Here is a 25,996-nt window from a genome sequence, read left to right on the forward strand (position 1 = left end):
GAATTATTTGGCAAGTTGTATTTTTGAGGAATAATTTTATTATTGAACAACAACCATGTTCTCAATGAACCCAAAAAACTCATTAATATCAAAGCTGAATGTTTTTGGAAGTAGCTTTTAGTTTGTTTTTAGTTTTAGCTATTTTAGGGGGATATCTGTGTGTGCAGGTGACTATTACTGTGCATAATTATTAGGCAACTTAACAAAAAACAAATATATACCCATTTCAATTATTTATTTTTACCAGTGACACCAATATAACATCTCCACATTCACAAATATACATTTCTGACATTCAAAAACAAAACAAAAACAAATCAGCGACCAATATAGCCACCTTTCTTTGCAAGGACACTCAAAAGCCTGCCATCCATGGATTCTGTCAGTGTTTAGATCTGTTCACCATCAACATTGCGTGCAGCAGCAACCACAGCCTCCCAGACACTGTTCAGAGAGGTGTACTGTTTTCCCTCCTTGTAAATCTCACATTTGATGATGGACCACAGGTTCTCAATGGGGTTCAGATCAGGTGAACAAGGAGGCCATGTCATTAGTTTTTCTTCTTTTATACCCTTTCTTGCCAGCCACGCTGTGGAGTACTTGGACGCGTGTGATGGAGCATTGTCCTGCATGAAAATCATGTTTTTCTTGAAGGATGCAGACTTCTTCCTGTACCACTGCTTGAAGAAGGTGTCTTCCAGAAACTGGCAGTAGGACTGGGAGTTGAGCTTGACTCCATCCTCAACTCGAAAAGCCCCCACAAGCTCATCTTTGATGATATCAGCCCAAACCAGTACTCCACCTCCACCTTACTGGCGTCTGAGTCGGACTGGAGCGCTCTGCCCTTTACCAATCCAGCCACGGGCCCATCCATCTGGCCCATCAAGACTCACTCTCATTTCATCAGTCCATAAAACCTTAGAAAAATCTGTCTTGAGATATTTCTTGGCCCAGTCTTGGCGTTTCAGCTTGTGTGTCTTGTTCAGTGGTGGTCGTCTTTCAGCCTTTCTTACCTTGGCCATGTCTCTGAGTATTGCACACCTTGTGCTTTTGGGCACTCCAGTGATGTTGCAGCTCTGAAATATGGCCAAACTGGTGGCAAGTGGCATCTTGGCAGCTGCACGCTTGACTTTTCTCAGTTCATGGGCAGTTATTTTGCGCCTTGGTTTTTCCACACGCTTCTTGCGACCCTGTTGACTATTTTGAATGAAACGCTTGATTGTTCGATGATCACGCTTCAGAAGCTTTGCAATTTTGAGACTGCTGCATCCCTCTGCAAGATATCTCACTATTTTTGACTTTTCTGAGCCTGTCAAGTCCTTCTTTTGACCCATTTTGCCAAAGGAAAGGACGTTGCCTAATAATTATGCACACCTGATATAGGGTGTTGATGTTATTAGACCACACCCCTTCTCATTACAGAGATGCACATCACCTAATATGCTTAATTGGTAGTAGGCTTTCGAGCCTATACAGCTTGGAGTAAGACAACATGCATGAAGAGGATGATGTGGACAAAATACTCATTTGCCTAATAATTCTGCACTCCCTGTATATCTAATTGGCAGAGACACTGCGGATGTAACATTGTCATCAGTGATAAGTTTTCTGAAGGTGTTAAAGCCCATTTTCATTATTTTAAGACATGTTTCCATTTATCTTCCAGGGCTGTGTGGGCTCCCCGGTTTGTCTTCTTGCTAAGTGTTAACATCTTTGGGGAACATATCACCTACTTAATCATTAGAATAAAAAACAATGTTAGATGCATTTTTAACATCACAGAACATTGGAAAGAATCCATATAAACAGCTGATTTTGGCACCGGGATCAATTTTTCATAAGTTCATCTTTTACTTGCAATGTGTTGTGAAGCCCAGACTGGTGCATTAGGATATAAGAATCTTTTATAAATGAGGCTCGTTGTGTTCACAATCTGAGGGCATTAGTATTCAAGTCTGGAGTGTGACTGTGTGTGTGTGTGTGTGTGTGTGTGTGTGTGTGTGTGTGTGTGTGTGTGTGTGTGTGTGTGTGTGGTGTTCAGTAGATTGGGCTGCAGAGTGAATGGGCTCATTAGCGGTAGCAGAGTAACACATGGCCTGGGGCACACACAGACACACACTCTCTTTCTCTTTTGCTTTGCTGTCTGTCTCTCTCTCTCACACACACACACACACACACACACACACACACACACACACACACACACACACAGATATCTGTGGGGATGCTGGGACTAGAGATGCTGTGAGCGATCCACTGGCTATATCCCCCCGTGGAAAGCAACACTCGCTGTCTCACCCACACTCCTCACACCATCCATACAGACACGCATATTTTTTTAGTCCTTGCTCTAACAGCGTTACCCACATACCAATCGTTATTGTGCCACACACACAACCACCCACCTTAAACATCCCACCACAGTGTATATTAGACTGTATCATTCTTTTATTACTTCTCTGTAATCTTCACAATCTCTGCTAGCTGCTTCTGTTTTGTGCGTTATATCCCGTTCACATCTTTCATCACACTGGTGAGGAAAATCGCCTCCAGTGATATGAACTGGTCTTTTTTTTTGTGATTATTTTAATAGTAATAGCGTTCGAGTAGTTCTGGGTGGGTAGTCCTAGTGTTATTTTAGTTAGCGGTGTGAATGGTGTTGAATGGGTTTTACTGAGAGCTCTTTGATGTACAGGTCCTCTGTATTCATAACTGGGGACAGCAATAACTCAAAACCATTCAGACACGGGCAAATCAATATGCTGATATAGTAAAGCTCAACAATGATGGATGTGCTTGCATGAGCAGTAATGAAAACAGGCTGCTCGTTCAGGCTGTCAGGTCAGGAAGTTTAGCAGAATGCAGAAGAAGAACCTACTTTTAGTTCATGGGAAAGTTATTATTATTTAATGAGACCTTATTTCTCGAATAGCAGCTTTTCTTTCACTTGTTGTATCCTAAAGGTGTTCAGATTATATAGAAAGTCAGGATGGGGACAGACGTTAACCACGGGCGGTATATTTATGTAAATGTAGGACCGCTTAAAAACAAATGATGTGAGCAAGAAATAATTATGGGAAATATTAACCAAATGAGAGAAGAATCCAAACGAAACACCTGAACACTTGAGACATGCAGACACATGGGAAGGTTAACAACATCAACATGGGACAACGGGAAACTGACACAATATATACACATGAGGACAGACATGGTAACACATGGGGAATGCAGCAGGAATGAATTAGACGTGTCGAGACAGGGATAGGAAAACTGAACACACTGAACACAGGACGAGACGCTGTCAAAATAAAACAGGAAGTACAACACTGAGACCGTGACGAAGATGTAGGAACTTGTGACACGTAGGGCGAGAGTTGTTACACTCTAGCCGGTCGCCGAGCTGTTAATAAGTCCCCTGAAAACATTGTAGAGCTCGTCAGTCGAACGAGCTCATTAAGGGTGTCCTGCAGATATATTAACACAGACGCTGCATCGCTCGCTGTTTGTCATCGTGGCGATGCTTGAACACAGCCACCATGTTGCTCACCAGCAGGCCGGCCTCTAGGGAGGCAGAGGTCTATACACTATCATAACTCATAATATCATTATAATCAAGTTTGATTTGTTACAAAGCCTACAACTATATGTATAATACATATGTGGATGCTTATGTAGCTACAACTCAAGTATATGTTTCAGTTAATTGTAGTAAAAGAGAATCCAGCACCCAGATAATTTAGGAGTATTTATTTTTTTTTATTTTTTATTTTTATTTTTTTCTAAATGACATCAGAAACAGCAGTATGCGACATTACGTGATGGCAGAGCTTCAGTTCATCCTTTGTCTTTTTTTTTTTTTTTTTTTTTTTTTTTTTTTTTTTTAATAAATAGGACAGGGGGAATGAATGAGAGAAAGAGGGGGAGAGAAAGAAAGAAAACCAAAGGGGAGAAGAGACGGTGAGAAGGGGGGGGAAGAGAGAGAAAAAAAAAAAGAACTCCTGGGTCACCTGTATGGAGAAAAAAAAACAAACAAACAAAAAAAACAAACAGAGGAGACAGCAAACAACAAAGAGCAACATAATAATAGAGAAAACAAAGCACCATCACAATAAACTAGCTAGTCATAGATATCAATATTTACTAAATAATAAACGATATTGTGCAGCACGCAAGATAGACAGCGCACAGTGTGCTTTGAGGCAGCAGCCAAGAAAGCTTTAGTCCGCGTCTGTGAATACCCATGTGTGCATACCTGTGTGGATCAGCATGCTTGCATTCCAAAGGTTTCTCCATGTAATGATCTGCTAGGGAGTGTGGGGGGGCCACAGCCCCGTCCTCCAGGGTGTGAAGCGGGTATGGAGGAGATCAAAACTCCAGACATCCAGAGGCCCCCAGAACACAAGAGACCATGGAAGACCAACAGAGGGGCAGCCGCGCCACTGTCCCAGTAAGAGCTGAGGAGAGTCCCAGATGAGGGCTCGCCCAGCAGCCGCGGAGCAGAAGTCAGGGGGAGTTGCAGTGACGCGCCCGTGAGCTCCGCCGGCCCCCAGCTGTGCCTGAGTGACCGAGCCCCAGGCCGAGAGGCCGGGGGCACCCCACCTCCAAAGGGGCCCGAGCGAGCCCCAGGCCCCAGGCCCCGACAAGCGGCCGCCAAGGAGTGAGCCGGTGTGTACCCGGACGCCCACCCCCAGACACAAAGAACCACCAACACACCGACACCTGAGGGAGTCCGCCACCGGCAGGGGAAGTGGTGGTGGGTGGAGATAGGCCTCCAAACCTTGGAGGGCCTGAGGTGTCCCCAGAGAGGTGGCGTCTGATACCCAACCTGACATATAGACACAGACATGCAGGCACACACAGACACAAACATCCATTCCCACCCTCATGCTCTCATATGCACTTACTCCACACTCAACCAACGTGGAGACAGACATAAAGAGACGCTGTACACACAATCACACTCCCCAAGCGTACTCTACAAACCGGGTCTAGGTACCCTTGCCCCTGGAGGGGGGAATTGCACCCAGACCCAGGTGGTGTTACCCTTTTCCCTGCGGTGGGGAGAGGCAGACCACCCCGACTCCGCAGCAGCAGGGAGGCCCCACACCCCAGACCGCAGTCGGACGGCCAACTCCTCCTACTAGCCCTCCCGCTCCAGCAGGCCGCAGAGAATGGGGGTGGGAGAAGACTCCAAACCTCCCTCCACCCGCTCATTGTAGTGTTGATGCATATGTGTTCTAAGGTGCAATTAAAACCCAGGAGGGCATGGAGCTACCTGCCAGAGAGCAGCAGGTAAGCGCATAGTCCCTCCTGCTAGCCCTCAATGACTAAGTGTATTTAAAATTGAGAGGTGGGCAACGACGTCAGGGGTGAGGTATACACCCTGATGGTAATTCGGACTCCGTGATTGTGCCCACCCCCAAGATCCTATATGTATGTGTAATGAGAGTGTGAATAATGTGAATGTCTAAGTTGTGGGATAAAATTGAGGCAGAGGCAGCCAGAGATGGGGAGGGAAGGAAGGGAATTTAGGAGTATTTAACATAATAAGACGTTCAGCTACAGGGCCAATTAACCGTGGCACTTTCAGTGAAACATTACTTTAAAAAATTTACATAAAGCAGCATTAGCTGAGTTTAAAAGAAAGACTTAGTGCTTATTGTGATATATCAAATGAAACACACAGAAGAGGTTATTAAAAAGGCTGTAAAACCACTTGCACAGTCACATGCTCATATATTAATTTGTGTGCTGAAATAGATCATCTCAAAGTTAAGACTAGTGACTGAAGTTAGTGGGAGTAAAGAAATACCTCGACTGATGTGACAGGTTATACACTCACCAGCCACTTTGTTAGACACACCTGTTGAACTAAGATATCTACGTGATTACCTTAACTGTACTTTAAGTAGTCGTGTTTCATTTCTGTTGTAATGTAACCAGACGTGAACGCACTGACGTTGGTGATAAATAATGCAATCATGTTGGCAAGTTAAACAGACAGGTTAAGCAGTATCATGCAGCTTGGCGCAAGTTCAAATGTAAAAACACCTTTTCAAACAGTGTCACCCCTGCTGCTGCCAGGGAACATTATGCTACATATGTAGAAATGGAAACCTATTATAGCCTTCCCCACAGTAGCGCCCGGGGCAAACACACTCTCACACAAGCCACAAATACACAGATGCACATGCACGTATCGCTGAATCCTGGAGGCCGAGAGAAGCAACGTGAAGGTGAAAACAAAAGGTTTTCTTCTGCAGATTTTAGTTTTCATGCAGCCGTGCTTAGTAAATGCTTAATAAATGCTGTATCTGATTTTCTTTGGTTGAGTTATATTGTTAGAATTTATTGATTTACTCACCCGACTAATAATCTTCTTACCAACAAGGAATTTGTATTTCCAGTAATTATTGATAGATGTGTACACTGGTGTCCCACAACAAAGTAACAGCAACAATTTCATAAATCATGTCAAATTTTCACTTTCTATCCTACAAAGACATGCGTTAGGTAAACAAGCACACATGCTGGAGCGTGCACACACGCGTGATTGAGAGGGAGATGGAGAGAGATTATAAAGCCAGCTGTGCGGCAGGAAGCTCTGCCAAGTGAAGGGCAGAACCAGCGAGCTGAAGGCAGATGATAAGATGACAGATGAACTGAGCCCAGATGGCCTCCACATCTTCACTTCACAGTCCCATAATGCTGTTGTAATTGTGCATATTTTCACTCCCTTCTCCGGTTATTTGAAGAACCTGTGGTTACCTGTTCAGCATGATCACTTTTCCTGCAGCCTCTGTTGCGTCGTGTCTCCGCTGGCAGCAGTTTATCTGAGCGGTGGCCTGTCTGGCTCAAAGCCATGCGCTCTCTTGTCTAAAGAGCCTGATCAATTCAGTTTAACAGCAAAGGCAAATGGAACATGAAAAAACAATATCAGCAGCTGTCTATTGTCTCTTGATTGTCCTCCTTGCGTTTAATACCTGCTGGTTAATTAATGGTGACCAAGTCCAGAGTGAACAGTACAGTGTAAAGCTGATGGACCCTGGAGAAAGACCAGAAAACAAAACCTTTCTGAAAATCTGATGTAAATATCACTATATACGATGAAAGTATAACTTAACCATATACAGGATTAACTATAGTTTTTACAGGGCTTTGTGCAGTCATGTGAAAAACTAAGTGCACCTTTACCGTTTCCAAAGGTATTACCTTGTTACCGTCTTAACTAGGGATGGGTACCGGTATCTGGTGCCATGATGGCACCGGTTCCGACATAAACGGTAGTAACCAGACCGAAAAACAGCGCACATTTCGGTGCTTTATTTTGTTGCTTTTTTTTTCCTGAGCTGTGATACACTTTAGATTCTAGCCAATCATTTTATGTTTCTGAGGATAGTAGGCGGGTCCAGGTACGTACGTTCTTTTAGAGCAGAGCTACAGATTAAAAATGCCCAAGGCAAAGCGGTCAAAAGTCTGGCTGTACTTCACAGCAAAAGATGCAAACTCAGCAGCAACAAGTGCTTTAAGCTGATACTGTGATACTGTCAAAAGAGGTAACACCTCGAATCCAATGAAACACCTGGCGACGCATAGCGTTTTTTTTAAAAACTGAGAAATGCGCCGTATTTGATAGCTTGCTGCGAGACCTCACACCGAGCACATCTACTGCGGGTGGGTTGCCTGTTATCGGACCCGGAGTTAGCAACATCCCCCAAAAACCCGAAGAGGAGAGTCCTGGCCCCTAGCCCTGCCAGTGTAGCAGAAATGATGAGGATGATGATGGCAGCAGCAGCCGTTCTTCTCTGCGTGAGTAGCTTAATGTTGTTCGTGTGTAATTTACGTTGAGTAGGCTAACCACGTTATTACATTAATGCATGTAAGGTGAACTAGCAAACATCATCATAGCTACATGCGGCTGTCTTCTTGTTTGATGGCAGATACTCCCTTCACCCTGGCCAAAAAGGCTAAAATGACCAAAGAAAAAGTGGAAAACAGTTAAACATGAGAGGTTTTTGGACAAAGTTTGTGTTTTTTCCATTGTTTAAGCACTGCTTCCAGCCAAGAGTGATGCCATATATGTCCTATAGCTGCAGAAAAGGCTAACATTGTTATCCTTTTACAAAAAAACAGCTGAACATGAGAGGTTTTTGGACCAATTTTGTGTTCTCCATTCTTTAAGCACCGGTTCGAGCACCGTTTAAGCACCGGCACCGTTTCAAAAGTACCGGTTTGGCACCGGTATCGGATAAAACCTAAACGATACCCATCCCTAGTCTTAACTTCTATGGAAGCTGTAAGGGTCGACTTTGTTTTCCATAGGACCGCACATCTATTCAGTTAAAGCACAGAATCAAACAACAGTTGCCTCCAGCTGCTTTATATTGATACAATAATAGAGAAAACCCCAGGAATTAGTGATAGTGGGAAGGAAGAACTCCCTTTTTGTCAGGAAGAAAATTTCAGCTGAACCAGGGTCAGGGAGGGGCATTACAGACAGCGTGCAGAGTTTGATATAGATATAGACTTTCAGCCTGTTCTCACAACAATATAGTGACGATTTGTCACGTCCGGAGGCGTTCCTGAGGAACGCGAAAGGTGACCTTCAGCATTCATATGCTACGTGCTGGGTTGTGGATGAAATCCAGCAAAAATGATGCTCCTGCGGTCATACACGTTCCAGCCATGTATCCCTAACCCTGTAACCTTATCCCTAACCTTAACCAGCACTCTAATGACGTTAGATAGTGTTTTCCAAAGCAAATTAAGTAAAACGAACGTACATGTGTAGATTTATTCCAAACTCATGTTTCCTCATTTTCCGATCTGGTAATATAGGGACGTGCTGGGTGCCCGGAAGCGTAATATACTGACGTTTTGTCACCTGGTGTAAAATGTTACGCTTTGGGAGTGAGAACATGTCACTATTTTAACTAAAGTATTCTTAATTTAAGCACAAATCAACCTGAATGCAAAAGTAATCTTAAGCTTGTTTTTGAAAGGGGCTGCTTCAAATCATGATGAGTCATAAAGCAATTAAACAAAACCTGAGGTTGAACTATAATAACAATCATACATGTCTAGTCAGATTTAGCTAAAAAACAGTATAGTTCAAGTTTAGGAGGAGACAATGACTTAAGTTTTTTAAAAAGGCCCTTTCACAGTGTACACACCTCCTCATGCACTCAGACTACCAGATGTGTGTGGCTGTGTAAACACACTCTGTAACCACTGCTGTGTTTTTGTGGTCAAGCTGGACCCACAAACAATGAGGCATCATGACACTAAAAGACAGATATTCTGTACTTGAGTAGAAATACAGATACTAGTGTTAAAAATACTCCAGTAAAAGTTGAAGTACTCATTCAACTTCTTTACTCCAGTAAAAGTGAAAAAGTACCGGCTCTGAAATGTACTCAGAGTAAAAAAGTAAAAGTAGCTGATTTTCTATCACCTATTTTTATGCAAAGCAGGCTGAACCTTGTGCTGCATTCATTTAACAATAAAATAAAATTAGTAGATGGGAATAATAAAGTTACTCAGCTGGAATCAGGAAAGAGAAAAAGAAGGAAAAAAACATGTTTATTTTCTGAGGGTGACTTTGCCTCGAAATAGAAAACATGTGTAGGGAAGAGGTTCAAGTAGATTCAGCAGGTGGAGGAATCCTAGAAATCAGTAGTAGTGGCTCATTGTGTGGGAAAGAATCACAGCTCATGATCATTTCTGTTCAGAGCTCCAGCAGATTTTTATAGCTCAGGCTGTGATCAGCTGACCTGCTGCTGCTCTGAGGTTTACTGCTCTTTGTGGATTTACCTGATTTTAACAGAAGTTTCATGAGCTGATTTTCATCCTCGACACTGACACTACACGGTCTATGCTGGCTTTGTATTAGACAGTATGAAGTTGGTATGAAGGTAGAATTCGGTCAGTGGATCTCAGCATCCTCAGCTTAAAATCATATGAATCTCTGCTCCCCTCAATGTAACCAAACTCTGCCCATGAAACCACGGCCGCTGTGCACCAGTCACACTGTTCTTTACTTTAAATCCATCACAGTGCAGCAAACTAACCTGTTTGTCCTGCACTGAACTGCAGAGGATTTTCATGCAACCTTAAATAACAACCTCAGTTTGGTTTGTAGCACATTTCTCAATATGAAAAAAACCCATAATGCCACATGTACTTTACATTTCCAGTTCATCAAACAGCGTCCTTACTATTAAATCTACCCTCTGTTCTTCCTCTCCTGCCTTTCTTATCTTTCTCCATCTCTGAGTGAAGTCAGTTCTCTTCCTTTTCTGTGAAATACAGCAGCTGGACCTTCAGTTGTTTGTTGAACTGATAGAAAGGTTACATTTGAAATCACCTGACACTTAAAAAAATGTAACTCCCTTTCTGCTCGCTCGTCTTCTGTATGGATAGAGGCTGAAGTACCGCAACTTACAGACACCTGCAGTTTTTCGGGTGTTGTGCCAAGAAATTAATAAATAAAAACACCCAATTTAACCCCTTCAACTATGCCACACAGGGTTTTGGGGTTTGTTCGTTTTTTGCATCTTTCATGTCTTTTTGTGCCACATCTCCTGGTAATAAATGCATTTCATGTGTTTCAGTTTGGGCTCAAATCACTTTGATGTTTGAAACCCGCCGTGATGTGAAATAAAAACCCCTCAAAGCGTTAAACCAAAAGTAACGAGCCTGTTTTGAAAATGTAAGGAGTACAAAGTACAGACATTTGTTTGAACATTCAGGGAGTAAAAGTAAAAAAACTACTCAGGTAAAGTACAGAACTGAAAGCTCTACTTCAGTACAGTTACTTTGTTACCTCCCGACTCTGCTGAAGGACCAGCATTATGTGCAGCGTTGCAGCTTGCTGTAGCACAGGACTGTGACCCACACACACATTTTCCACACGTCTCACTGGTATGATGAAGAAAACAAAACCTCCAAAAACCAGGAATTACTTCTACCGAGCTCTCCCCCTTGACCCTGTTGATAGTTCCAACCACGAATACTTTGTTGAGTCACTATTTAAAAGGCTGCAGCCTTTAAATATGTGGGTGTCGTGTGGATCTTGTGAGGCCCACTGGACATATCAAACCAACGGATCACTTTGTCAAGGCTGTAAGGCTTTCATTTCCCCTGTTGTGCCTGTGATTTTATCACACAAATAAACAGACACCGAAGCTTCTGCTGGAGCCTGAAGATCTGACAAAGGCTATTTTGTAAGTCTTATCTGTGTTACTTATGCAACGTTGACACAGGAATACACAGGAAAAAACCCAGAGCGAAGCCTCTTTGTCCTAAATAAGCAAACAGGTTTGATGCTTACGACATAAACAAGGACAGAAACACTAATTGGAAGCACTGAAGAGGAAATTGTCTTTCGGGTAGTTTGTATACAGGAAACATATGTCCTGTCACTTCCTTTATATACAGCCTTATAACACAGACTGAGCTGAGTGATTATAAATACATGAACGAGGTAATATAAGATATTATGGGAGACAGGATATCAACAATAGGGATTTAATAATGAAATAAGAGCTAATATCTCAAGCTCACTCAGAGATAAGTGACATATGTTTCACCGTTTCTAACTGACAACAAGGGGAATGTGTTTGGAAAAACTAGTAACTCAGTGTCCATCAAGTCATCGGCTCAGACACACTAATGCACTCCTAGATGAAGTTTGTATGTCTTAACTTGAGCTAAACATCTGAGGCATGTACACGAGACGTCCACTTAAAAGCTGCTCCGTCAGTCTGCACCAGCTGGCGCCGCATTTTAATTTGGCAACAACGGCGGCATTAATTTATTTCTGACGGCTTGATGGCTGATTCCTGAGGAAAGAGGAGGAAAGCAAGCCAGATGTAATGCTTTCACACGCATACTCATCTCCTTTCATCTCCTTCCTTCAACACATACTGTTTATGTTGCCAGAATAAAATAGGCTAGAGAGCACTCAACTGAAAATCCCATTGAGAGTAAAAGACGCTCACCCTCCTCCTTTAACTTCACTCGGCGCTCTTTAAACAAAAACGAAACACATCAGAGCGGGAAACGTAAACTCGTGTCGGGCAGTTTTTGTCTTTTGACGAATGACGAGCTGAAACAAAAAAGCCTCCCATCGGATGCATTAAATGCCCTTTGCACCGTTTGCCCATAATGTTTCTATTGTGGTGTGAAAAAAGACATTTTATGTTGCAAACGTCTGATAGCAACACAATGAATAATTTAAAAAACTAACATCACCCAGGTCCACTTAAACAGTTCTGCAGAGGGAGCCCGGCACTCGTACAAGTCTTTCCAGCACTAATGACAAACAAGTGCAGCCTACTTCGATGCAGCAGATGCTCAGCTGATGTTTGTTCTCACCTTGATTTCTTGCCAGATGTCTTATCGGCACTGTGGGCTAGCTGCCCACCGAGGAGAGTTAGAAAGTAGACACTCATTAAATAAGACGGTGCTTTATATGAAAGCAAGCTCCAGTTTTTCCTGGAGCAACAACAGAAGCAGATTGTAATCCGGCTTAAGAAAAAACTGCTGACCAAAAGACTTCTGCCTGCCATCAGGGTCACGTCAAGTCCAGTGTCATATTTTGGGATATTTGGGGGTGAACTTTGAACTTTGCCAGATCTTTTTGCACAGTAGTGGACAATCAGTTTGCTTTTGGACCTTTATGTAAACTAAATGATAACTACTTAATAATTCTCTTGAAGAGATGCATCAGGTAACGTCCTCTTGTAGCACTGATTTAAGCCTCATTTGTCCAAAAGTTATTCATTTGTTAGATGGAAAAGAAAGAGTGGCATACTGTAGTCGCGCCACAGTCTGGGTCTTTTGGACTTGAATCAATAATATTAATGAGCCTCCTCTGCAAGAGAGATCTGCTGCTGACTCAAACACACTTGGTTCTCTTTGGTTACACATCAAAAGATCTTTAAAGGCAGTAAGGGACATAAAAACGTCGGCTTAGACTGAAGTCCAGGTTATGTCTGCTGTTACCATCTGTCTGGCATCTCAACTCATTTCTTCATTAATCTGAGCATAAGCAGGATCGTCACTAAAAAACCTGACAGTCCTTGTTTTCAGTTTCATGCTGAAACAATCCAGAAATGCAGTTTCTCAGTTAATGTTCACAACATTCGTCACATTGCCTCCCATTTCCTTATCAGGTATCTGACGGACACAACACTCACCACTCCAACATAAACACATACTAGACTTTAAACAGTGATATTGGGCCAAGCTGTATAACATCTCAGATTCTGACTAAAGAGAACTGAAGGAGCAACAAGTGTTTAAAAGATCATTGTCTGAGGATATAATCCATTATTTGTTTTAATCAGATTGACAGTGAACAGTAAAAAGCAGTATTAAGAAACTAGAAACAGAAGTTATTTTTCATAGGTACTGCAAATATGAAAAATAAATTAGTGGGGAAAAGCACTACAACTGTAGTCTGGAAACATTAATATAATTATAATCATTGTAAAAAATAAAGCTGACTACTGATTTCACCAACCGTGGATTATTTTTAGAACATAACTCTCGCGATAAACGAGGGGGCGCTGTATATCAAAGTAGCGGGTAAGGCCTAGCAGACTCAATCCGGTCCACTCGCCTGTGCCGAGACACCGATCAGCCAGCGCTGACTCAGTTATCATGTTGAGTAGCCCTTCTCATTGTTGTCATGAACTGGATATCGTCTTTGTCCTGCCTTCCTCAAGAATCAAGTAAAAATAAAAAAATAAAAGTCGCATTAATATTTTACTTAAATCTGTTAAATAATCAGAACTATGACTCAGAATTCTTGAATGAAGTTTCCCTCGTTCTGCTCGATGTGTTCAGATGACATATATTCACTATATCAGCTTTAGGGCGTCAGCATGTCAGTTTGTTTGTAGTGTATCATGGCGCCTCCCAGGGGTTAACAGAAGCTGAATTAATACATCCGCTTCTCATCTGGATGCATTTGGCCTCATCAATAAATTTCCCCCAGGCATAGGAAAGGTTACCTAATGACATTTAAGCAGCACTGACATTAAGCAGTATATACATAACCATCACAGCACATGAAGAAAATCAAAGTCCCCTGTTACAGGAAAAAAAGAGAGAGAGAAATAATTGGGAATCATATCACTGACTCATTTCCTGTGTTACTGTGATGCTGATTCACCAGCCAGGCAAAGAAAACCAACACACATACATGAAGCTTTCCTGCGTTTCTTAAAAATACTTTCCGAGGGTGCCTTCGTATGTCTTCCAAACACACAACTGGCAGAGACTGCACGATGTAGGGTATGCATAGGGGCGCACACAAACATGTATACGAGGGTTTAACACAGTGCTTTGCCAATATTGTTTCAACCGGTTTGCTATTTATTAATTTAATTTAATTGAAACTGAAAGAGAGGGAAGACAGAGAATAGATGAGTAATGATAGAAGAAAAACAGGACAGAGACTGCATTCATACAGTCTCTGTCACTGTGTGTGTGTGTGTGTGTTGCCCGAGGAACAGTTGATGGATTTGCTGCTTGACTGCTCACACAGATTGGTGCCTGCTGTGATGGCAGCCTTGAACTGAAATTACGTGCACACTCTCACATACACAAAGGGAACTACACATAATTGCAAAAAAACTGTGTGCGCACACGAGTGTATTTGTGTGTATTCTTAAGTTGGGACGAGCGGGCGTGTTGCCTCCAGGAGGCCATTTAAAGCTCTGTGGAAGGATGGATGAACACAAGGCCAGCCGAAGCACCAGAGAAGATGAGACAGGTTCAAAATGCTGTGTTTATGCATTGATTAGTAGCTAGGCTTTTTTTTACCCACTGATAGGTGCGTAATTTTTTAGCAAATCAGTCATAAAGCAGTCGACTCCTCTGATTATTATCTTTTGTTCAAAAAAGTGTGTGAAATGTTTTTGAAGTGAAGAGAAAACAGGGATTAGTTTAAACGTCCTGAAGGATCTCAGAGCCGCTTCCTGAGCTCAGTTTTCCAGTTACTCTGATGATAGGCTGAGATCATAGTTCATCCAGGTCTTGTTAACTCCTCCCTGATGACACAAATGAGAGGTGGACAAATAGTTTGGTCTTGAAAGTTGTGAAGATTTGTGTTTTGTTCCCATGTTTGGGCTAAACAGGGATAGCAGGGAGAAAGAACGTTCAACGACACCATCTATTAATCCACCAATAACGACGGAGCCTGAGAAAAGATTCTGTCTTACACAAAAACTACTTTACCTCACACTCATTTCTCCCCAGTTCCATCAGGATATATGAGTTTTTATTAAATGCCACATACGATCATTAGCTGACATCAGGTGTTTGAACCAGGTAGCTGTGAATTCCCTATGGAGACGCTGAGGACAATAAATTGTATGTAAAAGTAGCTATATTGGACATATATGTTCAATTAAATTAAAGTGTGTCAATAATCTGTATATGTATGTCTCTTTATGTGATTCTTATTTCCTTCTGTGGCTCTTAGTGTGATTTAATTTGACACCCTTGATTAAAGAATGAAACACATTGGTTAAAAACTGAATGACCATTGAATGAATGGGATCATCTCTAGTGGAAAGTTACTGAGACAGTGTTGTTTAGACTAGAATGAGAGAACTTCTATAATAAAACTGTTAGGGGCACACCACCATTTTGAGATCCACGGCAGCGTGTCATGCAGGACGCATCTCCCTTTTAGAAGTAATAAAGTGTTAAATGGTCTACTGAGCAGTGTTTTGTCTTCCATCGGATGCCTCTGAGAAATCCAAAGAACTCGGTGAAGTGTTGATATTTACAATTGGGGGCTCGTCCGGGATTCCAATAGGAGGCTGAGGAAGATAGATTGGGCGATCTGGACACAAAAGAAGGTGTTGATATTTACACCTTCTTTTGTGTCTTTTTCTTCATTTTGAGTATAAAGCGATGAAATTAAATTGTCATACGTTGTACTTGGGTAGGGGTTGTGGTGACACGGAGATTTATTTATTCATTTTAAAAATGGAGGCAAGCCCAGAATTTGTAATAAAACACTGATAATGTAACGATATTGCAGATTATTTGAATGTTGCATACATACACACACAAAGGCAAATATAAACTGGAAAAAGGGATAAAATGTAAATCATTCAAATTTCCCGCCAAAACTGCTGGTAAGTTATCATAGCCATCATTTGGAGTAGATGTCCCCAAGCCCCACGGCACGGACCGTGGTCGTTTGGGCCACAAGACTTGAGGCTCGGGTGTGAACTTTATGGGTTTTATTGGTTTTTATCGTTAACTCGGTTTCCCTGGGTCTTTTCCCGTGTGTTATGAATAAATCTTTTTTTTGGTACCAGTACTGGTTTTATTTTGTTGTATTTATCCGCAACACCTTAAAGGTCGGTGTGTGAAAATATTGTCGGACATAAACCGGTCTGTGGCGCAAAAAAGGTTGGGGGGCCGCTGCTTTAGCATCAGGGATTTTGGGACAAGACCCTCAAAGTCAAACTTTTCTCAAACCTGAGGTAAGAATACCACTGATTGATGAATTAAATGGCTATCCAGGCAATCGAAACATGGAAAGTCAACTACCTCTGCTTTTATTTAAATGAGAACCGTTGTTGGGTGCTGATTAAGCTCACATCCCACGAGGCCAGAGAGCAGCGGTCCGGGTTATAGTCTAACCCAGCGGTCCCCAACCCCCGGGCATCGGACCGGTACCGGTCCGTGAGTCGTTTGGTACCGGGCCGCGAGAGTTGAGGCTCAGGTGTGAAATGTATGGTTTTCAGGGTTTTTATCGGTTTTCAGCGTTATTTTGTTATCGTTTTTATCGTTAACTCGGTTTTCCTGGGTCTTTTCATGTGTGTTATGAATAACTCTTCTATTTTTCAGTACCGGTACTAGTTTTATTTTGTTGTATTTTTCCACGACACCTTAAAGTCCGGTCCGTGAAAATATTGTCGGGCATAAACAGGTCCGTGGTGCAAAAAAGGTTGGGGACCGCTGGTCTAACCCACAGGCCTTTGCTACATGTCTTCCCCCTCTCTCTCCCCTCTTTGCTGTCTCTATCCAAAAAAAGCAAAATGCCAATAAATAATATAAAATAAAATAAAAACATCCAACAGAACACCCCTGTTAGACTAATGAACAAACCATTTGCTTTTCGAGGTAAAATGCATTTTTCTTCCTCTTTATTTTACATGAACATCGCACATATTCAAAATATAAATAATAGTCATCTAGAACCCCGCTCATCGCTTTAACGCAACAAACACGTTGGCTCATCTCATTCGAACCAGACTGATAGAGAGCTACAGTCTTGACACTAAAGCCAGAGAAGCAGTACAAGCAAGAGTGAAAGTCACGACCCAGCAGGTACTTCAAACAGCCCTGACACTGATTGAGACTAAGTGGCAGGATGAGTCAGTAAACACTGTAGGGCTTCATCCAGTAGCAGTGAACAAAGGATGTTTGCACCCACACATGTCGTGCATAAATTAAAGTATATTTATATAAGAAGGGCACTTCTGATACGTTTTTAATGTGCTTGTTCAAATTCATGTCCACTTAAGGGCAATTTACTTCCTGAGTTTGAAAGTTGGATTTAAACAGACAAAAAGATTTGAGTTCAAGCCAGCAGAGAGGTGACTTTGGTGATAGAGTCCTCTTGGCTGTGCAACATTTGAAATCAATAAAAGACATAATTGACTTGAGCTGGCGAATGAGAGGTCATGCCAGAATTTTAAAGTCTTTTATAGTGGATGTCATGTTGTTTAGAGAGAAAGGAAGAGGACATGCAGATGTTTAAGCCATGATTCTTTAAAAAGATCATTTCCTGTCCTAAATTTATGGATGATTGAAGATTAAGTATCATCTGGATAAAGACCATCTAATGTTCTGAAAGTGTAAACCTTTGTTTCTGACAGGCAGTGCTGACAGTCATAACAAAAGCAAAAAGCAAAGCAGCGAGTGGACATCCGTGTCATCCCGCAAAGTGTGAAACTTTGTGCTGAAACTTTTTGGTGTAACCTCATTAGCGGTGACAGTGTCCGTCGCTGTGCTTTCTCAGCATCCAGTGAAACTGATTTTGTTTTGTTCCATTGTGACATGTTGATCCCCCCCCCACACACACACCCCATCTACCCCCCATTCTGTCTGTCTTTCTTTTTTAGTGGTGCATCAGGGAGCAGCAGTGAATCAGAAAGCAGCTCAGAGTCTGACACCGACGAGTCTGAGAGCAGCTCCAGTGACAGCGAGTATAATCAGGCCTCCCGCACAAACACTCCAGAGGTAGGATGACAACTCGATCTGTGTGTGTGTGTGTGTGTGTGTGTGTGTGTGTGTGTGTGTGTGTGTGTGTGTGTGTGCTTGTGTGTATTTATGCAGATTTCCTGGTAACTGTGTGCACACAGTGGGTACCAACTGGGTAAACACACAATTTATTGGGAGAAAATGCTAACCATTGTTAAAATGGTTAAATACAAATAAGTAAATATTATATTCCCTTATGTTTAATGTATTGTAAAATAAATGAAGAGTCATGAAAGGTGATCCTTTTTCTCAGCTGTTAGATCTCATTTAGCCAGTTTTTTTCTGTATCACATGCAGTAATGTGTTAAAGTCTTGAGCCACCCTTCGATTCTTTAGATTTTTCTAGGAATGGTCCTGGGATTTATTGAAACATGCAAAAATAAATGGAAATACAGTACCTAAGGCAAAAGCAGAGTTTGTAGTTCTAATAGGTTAAAAAAGTCTGTAAGTCAGTTAGGGATGGGTATCGTTTAGGTTTTATCCGATACCGGTGCCAAATCGGTACTTTTGAAACGGTGCCGGTGCTCAAACGGTGCTCAAACCGGTGCTTAAAGAATGGAGAACACAAAATTGGTCCAAAAACCTCTCATGTTCAGCTGTTTTTTGTAAAAATATAACAATGTTAGCCTTTTCTGCAGCTATGGGGCATATATGGTATCACTCTTTGCTGGAAGCAGTGCTTAAACAATGGAAAAAACACAAACTTTGTCCTAAACCTCTCATGTTTAACTGTTTTCCACTTTTTCTTTGGTCATTTTAGCCTTTTTAGCCAGGGTGAAGGGAGTATCTGCCATCAAACAAGAAGACAGCAGCATGTAGCTATGATGATGTTTGCTAGTTCACCTTACATGCATTAATGTAATAACGTGGTTAGCCTACTCACGCAGAGAAGAACGGCTGCTGCTGCCATCATCATCCGTCATCATTTCTGCTACACTGGCAGGGCTAGGGGCCAGGACTCTCCTCTTAGTGTTTTTGGGGGATGTTGCATAACAGGCAACCCACCCGCAGTAGATGTGCTCGGTGTGAGGTCTCGCAGCAAGCTATCAAATACGGCGCATTTCTGGGCTTTTAAAAAAAACGCTATGCGTCGCCAGGTGTTTCATCGGATTTGAGGTGTTACCTCCTTTGACAGTATCACAGTATCAGCTTAAAGCACTTGTTGCAGGCTGCTGAGTTTGCATCTTTTGCTATGAAGTACAGCCAGACTTTTAACCGCTTCGCCTTGGGCATTTTTAATCTGTAGCTCTGCTTTAACAGAACGTACGTACGTACCTGGCCCCGCCTACTATCCTCGGAAACGTAAAATGATTGGCTAGAATCTAAAGTGTATCACAGCTCAGGAAAAAAAAAGCACCGAAATAAAGCACCGAAATGTGCGCTGCTTTTCGGTCTGGTTACTACCGTTTATGTCAGAACCGGTGCCATCATGGCACCGGACACCGGTACCCATCCCTAAAGTCAGTTGATATGAGCGCCATCCGACCTCACAAATCACATGATAGGCTAGGTTTCACAATGAGTTCACCTGAAATCTTGGCTGATTGTGACCTACACCCGTCTTCACACCTTGGCTTGTTCAAGGTTCAAGGTTCAAGGTTCTTTATTATTTGTCACATGCATAGTTATACAAGTATAACACACAGTGAAATGTAGCCTGACACGCTCCTTGACACGTGCAAAAAAAAATTATATATACTATATATATATAAATATATATATAGTATATACATTGGGTGAATGTGCAGTAGTAGCAGCAAGCAGGTGAATTCTGTACATTAATATGGATAGACATCTGACTATTTTACAGGATAGACAATATAAACATATTTAAAATTAAAGGAATTGAAATGTACATTGTGCCTTGGTTTAGAGTGTCTGGAAGAGAGTCCTGTCTCAGTCAATTATAGATGATGTGAGCGGGCGGGTGTGTGTGTTTAGGGCACGGATGGCTTGGGGATAGAAGCTCCTCTTGAGTCTCTCTGTCCTTGCCTGGAAGATGCGGAACCTTCTACCAGATTGCAGAAGTTGGAACAGTTTGTTGCCAGGATGGGACGGGTCCTTCAGTATCTGCGCTGCTCTAGTCCGGCATCTCCTGGTGTAGGTGTCCTGAAGCGGGGGGAGAGCAATCCTGCAGCAGCGTTCTGCTGTACGGATCACTCTCTGGAGAGCTTTTTGGTCCTTCACACAGCTGTTCCCAAACCACGATGTCATGTTCTGTGTGAGGATGCTCTCCACAGCGCCTGTATAGAAAATCCTGAGGATCTTTGGAGAGACCCTGAACTTCCTCAGTTGTCGTAGGTGATACAGGCGCTGCCTAGCCTTTTTGGTCTGGACCTGAATGTGGGCAGCCCATGTCAGGTCTGAGGAGATGTGGACACCAAGATACTTGAAGGACTGCACCCTCTCCACTGGAGCTCCATTGATGATAATGGGCTTGTAGTCTCTGTGCTGACTCCTTCTGAAGTCCACCAACAGCTCCTTGGTCTTGCTGACGTTCAGCTGGAGGTGATTGTCCTGGCACCACGATGCCAGATTCTTCACTTCATCCATGTAGGCCGCCTCATCGTTGTTGGAGATAGCACCCAACACCACTGTGTCGTCAGCAAACTTCACAATGGTGTTGGAGCCATGGGTGGCCACACAGTCTGAAGTGTAGAGGGAGTAGAGCAGTGGCGAGAGGACACATCCCTGAAGTGCTCCTGTGTTGATGGTGATGCTGTTGGAGAAGCACCTGCCCACCCTCACCACCTGAGTTCTGCCAGTGAGGAAGTCCAACACCCATGCACACAGACGGCTGTTAAGTCCCAGATCCCTCAGCTTTGTGAACAGTCTGCAGGGCACTATTGTGTTAAACGCTGAACTGTAATCAACAAACAGCATTCGCACATAGTTACCCTGTTTCTTGTCCACGTGGCTGAGAGTGGTGGATCTGTTGGATCTGTAGGCGAACTGCAGCGGATCTGTGGTGTCTGGGATGGAGGAGGAGATGATGTTCTTCAGCAGCCTCTCAAACACCTTCATTACTACCGAGGTCAGTGCAACTGGCCGGTAATCGTTCAGGGATGAGGGTTTGCTGTTCTTGGGCACAGGGATGATGGTGGATCTTCTGAAGCATGTGGGGACCACAGACTTCGCCAGGGACTCGTTGAAGATGTAAGTGAACACACCTGCTAGCTGGTCAGCACAGCAGCGCAGCAGATGGCCGGTGATGCCGTCTGGCCCCGCCGCTTTCCTTGTGTTCACTCTCCTCAAAGTCACTCGGACGTCATGCTCCGCGATGCTGGTCACCGGTCTCTCGCTGATGACGTCACTGTCCTCGGTAGTCAGGCGGTAGATAGCATTAGCCGCCTGGCTAACCTCGAAACGGGCGTAGAACTGATTCAGCTCGTTGGTGAATGCAGAGTCAGCGTTGATCAGCGCAATGTCCCTGGCTTTGTAGTCTGTAATGGTGCGTAGTCCGTGCCACATACTCCGTGTGTCGCCCTGGTGGAAGTGGGACTCCACACGTTCCCGGTACCGGCGTTTGGCATCTCTCACCGCACGCCGTATGAGGCCGCTTTGTAGGCGCTCATATCGCCAGTGGCGAGACCCGCGTTGTAGGGGGCGGTCCTGGCGTTTACTGCAGTGCGGATCGATCTGTCCATCCACGGTTTCTGGTTTGGGAATGTGGTGACTCTCGCAGTGGGGATAATCTCCTCCACTAGCATATTGACGAAGCATACTGCTACTTCCGTAAACTCGTTGATGTCGACTGCGCATGCTCTGAACATGTCCCAGTCTACGTCGTTGAATGCGTCCTGTAGCGTAGCTTCTGATTGGGCAGTCCACCGTTTTACCTCCCTCGTGGTCACGTCTTCCCTCCGTATGCTTTGTTTATACTGGGTGATGAGGAAGATGGCGTTGTGGTCAGACTTCCCAAAAGCCGGGTGTGAGACCGCTTTGTAGCCCTGCTTGTATGGCGTGTAGCAGTGATCCAAAATTCGATCCCCTCTCGTTGGACACAAGACATGCTGGTAAAAGTTTGGCATGACTTGTCTGAGGTTTGCTTTGTTAAAGTCTCCTGCTACAATGAGGGCTGCGCACGGGTCCTTGTTTTGAAGCGAGCTCAGCACATCATGTAATTCGGACAAAGCCATACCTGTGTCCGCTTGGGGTGGGATGTAGACCGCCGTGGCGATGACCGAGTTGAACTCACGGGGCAGATAGAAAGGGCGGCACTTAATGCTCAGGAACTCCAGATGTGGCGAGCAGCCGCTGGAGAGAGTAGAAATGCTCCTGGCATCACAACACTTTCTGTTTACCATGAAACACACTCCCCCACCTTTGGTTTTGTTTGACTCTGCCGTTGTGTGGTTAGGTAGAGGATCAATAGGGGGTCCATTGTCCCTCTTGGGGGGACACTCCCACAGGGCTTAAATCTGCGACTCTCCAGTGTAAGGACGGAACTGAGTGAACAAGCCGTTCTCAGAAAACTTGGAGAATTATTCCTTAAGATTAATTTAAAAGTGGTAAGATAGAAAGCTAGGCTCCTTTTATATAAAGATAAAGAAATGAGGGGTCACTCGAGATTTTTACACAGTACTGTCAACAACGCACCAATACAAACACTGAGGCTGTGAATATCTTCAGCTCTGACAAATCTCTCCAATTTTATTTTCATTTTATAAGAGGCAGATCCCCTTTCACTGCTATTCTCCCGATTCACAGCTTCTCACTTTACTGTAAATCTTACTGTCTGTAAATTAAATGAACTCTCCCCACTCTGTCTTGTCAGTGCTCTGAAAGTCATAAAACTCCATCTGCAGAAAAAACAAATTACGACAATATTTATCGCATTATTTCAATGCCTCGACGCTGCTTGGGTTTATAGGCGTGTGCCGTGAAACACACTGGAAGAAACTGATGTAAAGAGACAAAGCAGTAAAAAAATCACAGCACAAACAAAATAAAAAGTTGTCTTTTTCCTCCTATTAGCCCGAGCCTCCGTCAACCAACAAGTGGCAGCTGGACAGCTGGTTGAATAAGGTCCAAGCTCAGACCAAACCCCTGGTTCCCCCACAACAAGAACATCATGGCACAGGTTGGTAGACATGGAAGGTTAAAGCCATTCTGTCCACGAAGAACTGCAGGATGTGCTAAATAGCCTAGATAAACATATCTTGGTTAGGTTACAATTACCTATTCTAGTCAAATGGTCCACTGCTTAGGCTCCATCAACCAGGGTCCAGAGACATTCTCCCCAGGCAATGAGGCACCGGGAGTGGGTACGGCTGCCAAAACTAAGCCCTGTGGATCGAGCAGTACGCCTGTTCCAGCTGCACCTACAGTGGAGCACAAGGACACGAGGGCAGCTTTCTGGTAGGTTTGTTTAGAATATTGCTAAAGTAGCTCTTCAAAATAGCATCTGCTGAATGAAAGACTGAATGAAAGACTAATTGTACGTTGCAGCTGGCAAAAATGTGTCTTAACCATCTATATATGAAAAAAATGTGTTTTGTTTTCTTCAGCCCGGGCAGAGAGAAGGCAAAGGCCAAGCTGAGTCAGAAGGCCTCGGGGGAGGGCCAGAGGTCTAAGATGAGGCTGTCGCTGGGCCTGTTGTCGGGGCCCGAGGTCACAACCCCAAGGAGGAACACCACAGGGAAGAAACAGCCCAGACGGACAGAGAGGTCAAACAGCGTGGAGGATAATCAGAACCAGACATGGAACAGAGCAAACCAGCACAGGTAAGAAATAAAGGAAATGATGATTGTGTTTGCTTGTGTTTTACTTCTAATATAGTAGAAGCTTTGTTGGAGTAGTAATTGTTTGTTGTTGTTAACAACGTTTTTTCATTGTAGACACAGAAAAGTAGTTCTTCAAAATAGATATGTAACACTGGCAGGACAGATTCATATAAGATAAATATAGTGCTGTAAAATCCTCACCATAGCATATATTCCCTCTAATGGCTGAATATAATATATATAATAATGTAATATAATATATAACCACTGAGTTCAGCTGGCATGCTCACATCTGTCACATCTGTTGTGATATACTGTAGTGGACATGGATATAATTTTTTGAAGTCATAGTGTACATATATATATATATATATATATATATATATATATATATATATATATATATATATATATATATATATATATATATATGTATATATATATATATATATATATATATATGTATATATATTGTGGCTGTTCAACTTGTAGCCAAGCATCTCACTGATCACTGCTGCCGTATTGTTGAACAGCCACAAGGGGCAGTACCCTCCATGGAGAAGGAGGCTAGAGGACAAGATCAAAGTAGCACGGAGGGAGGTTAGCCAACTAACGGAGTTGCAGAAAGGTGCGACAAAGAAGGTGCATAAGAAATACAGCAAGCTGTCCATACCTGAGGCCTTGGAAACTGCCAAGCAAAGACTCACAGCCTTGGCCAGCCGCTTGAGGAGGTACACCAGAGAGATAGAAGGCAGGAGAATAAGAAGAAGAAGAAGAAGAAAGTGTGTACTTTATTGTACTTTATTGAGCCCCGTAGGGAAATTCCTTTCTGCATTTAACCCATTCACTCAGTGAAGCAGTGGGCAGCCATTGGGCGCCCGGGGAGCAGTGTGTAGGGACGGTACCTTGCTCAGGGGTACCTCAGGGTAGCTGTTAAGGGGAATCGAACCCCCGACCTTCCGATCATGGGGCAACTACTCTACCTACTGAGCTATCCCTGCCCTCAGATAAACCAGCTGTTCTCCACAGAACCAGCAAAAGTGTACTCTCAGTGGCAAGGGAACAATAAGAGAACAGCACCACCAAGGCTGGAGACGGAGCAATACTGGAAGGGCATATGGGAGAAGGACGCAACCCACAACGGCAATGCTCAGTGGCTAGTGGATCTGAGGGCAGACCACAGCGACCTCCCTGAACAGGGTCCAGTAACCATCACAGTGGCAGATATCCAAGAAAGGGTCTCCAGTATGAAGAGTTGGACAGCACCAGGGCCCGACATGGTTCACGCCTACTGGCTAAAGAAGCTGACTGCACTCCACGAGCGCCTGGCAGCACAAATGAACCAGCTGCTAGTTAACGAGAGACACCCGGAATGGCTAACCGAAGGTCGGACGGTCCTGATCCCCAAGGACCCCAAGAAGGGACCGGTCCCCTCCAACTACCGACCAATAACCTGCCTCAGTACTACATGGAAGCTCCTGTCAGGCATCATATCGGCTAAGATGAACAGGCACATGGGTCAATACATGAGCGGGACACAGAAAGGAATTGGCAAGAATACCAGAGGCGCAAAACACCAGCTACTGGTAGACAGAACAGTCAGCCGAGACTGCAAGACCAGACTGACCAACCTGTGCACTGCCTGGATTGATTACAAGAAGGCCTATGACTCAATGCCCCACAGCTGGATACTGGAATGCCTAGAATTGTACAAGATCAATGGGACCCTAAGAGCCTTCATCAGGAACTCAATGGGGATGTGGCGTACAACACTAGAGGCCAACTCCAAGCCCATAGCACAAGTCACCATCAAGTGCGGGATCTACCAAGGAGATGCTCTGTCCCCACTGCTGTTCTGCATAGGCCTGAACCCCCTCAGTGAGATCATTAACAAGGCTGGCTACGGATACCGACTACGGAACGGAGCAGTTGTCAGCCACCTCCTGTACATGGATGACATCAAGCTG

At 43.6% G+C, this 25,996-nt stretch overlaps 1 protein-coding gene across 1 annotated transcript in view; it reads left to right on the forward strand.

Annotated features, from left to right (window-relative positions):
- The window catches only part of aff2 (AF4/FMR2 family, member 2), a 208,992-nt gene that overhangs the window by 137,982 nt on the left and 45,014 nt on the right, over positions 1-25,996 (forward strand). The window contains exons 11-14 of the mRNA XM_085473161.1: positions 18,165-18,282; positions 23,281-23,386; positions 23,514-23,664; positions 23,814-24,029. Of these exons, the coding sequence (XP_085329287.1) occupies positions 18,165-18,282; positions 23,281-23,386; positions 23,514-23,664; positions 23,814-24,029 (591 nt within the window). The remainder of the gene's footprint in view (positions 1-18,164; positions 18,283-23,280; positions 23,387-23,513; positions 23,665-23,813; positions 24,030-25,996) is intronic.

This window comes from Copadichromis virginalis, linkage group LG2 (assembly GCF_057382275.1).
Source record: "Copadichromis virginalis isolate Kocher_CV1m ecotype Utaka linkage group LG2, C_Virginalis_male_GT1.1, whole genome shotgun sequence".
Classification (NCBI taxonomy): Eukaryota; Metazoa; Chordata; class Actinopteri; order Cichliformes; family Cichlidae; genus Copadichromis; species Copadichromis virginalis.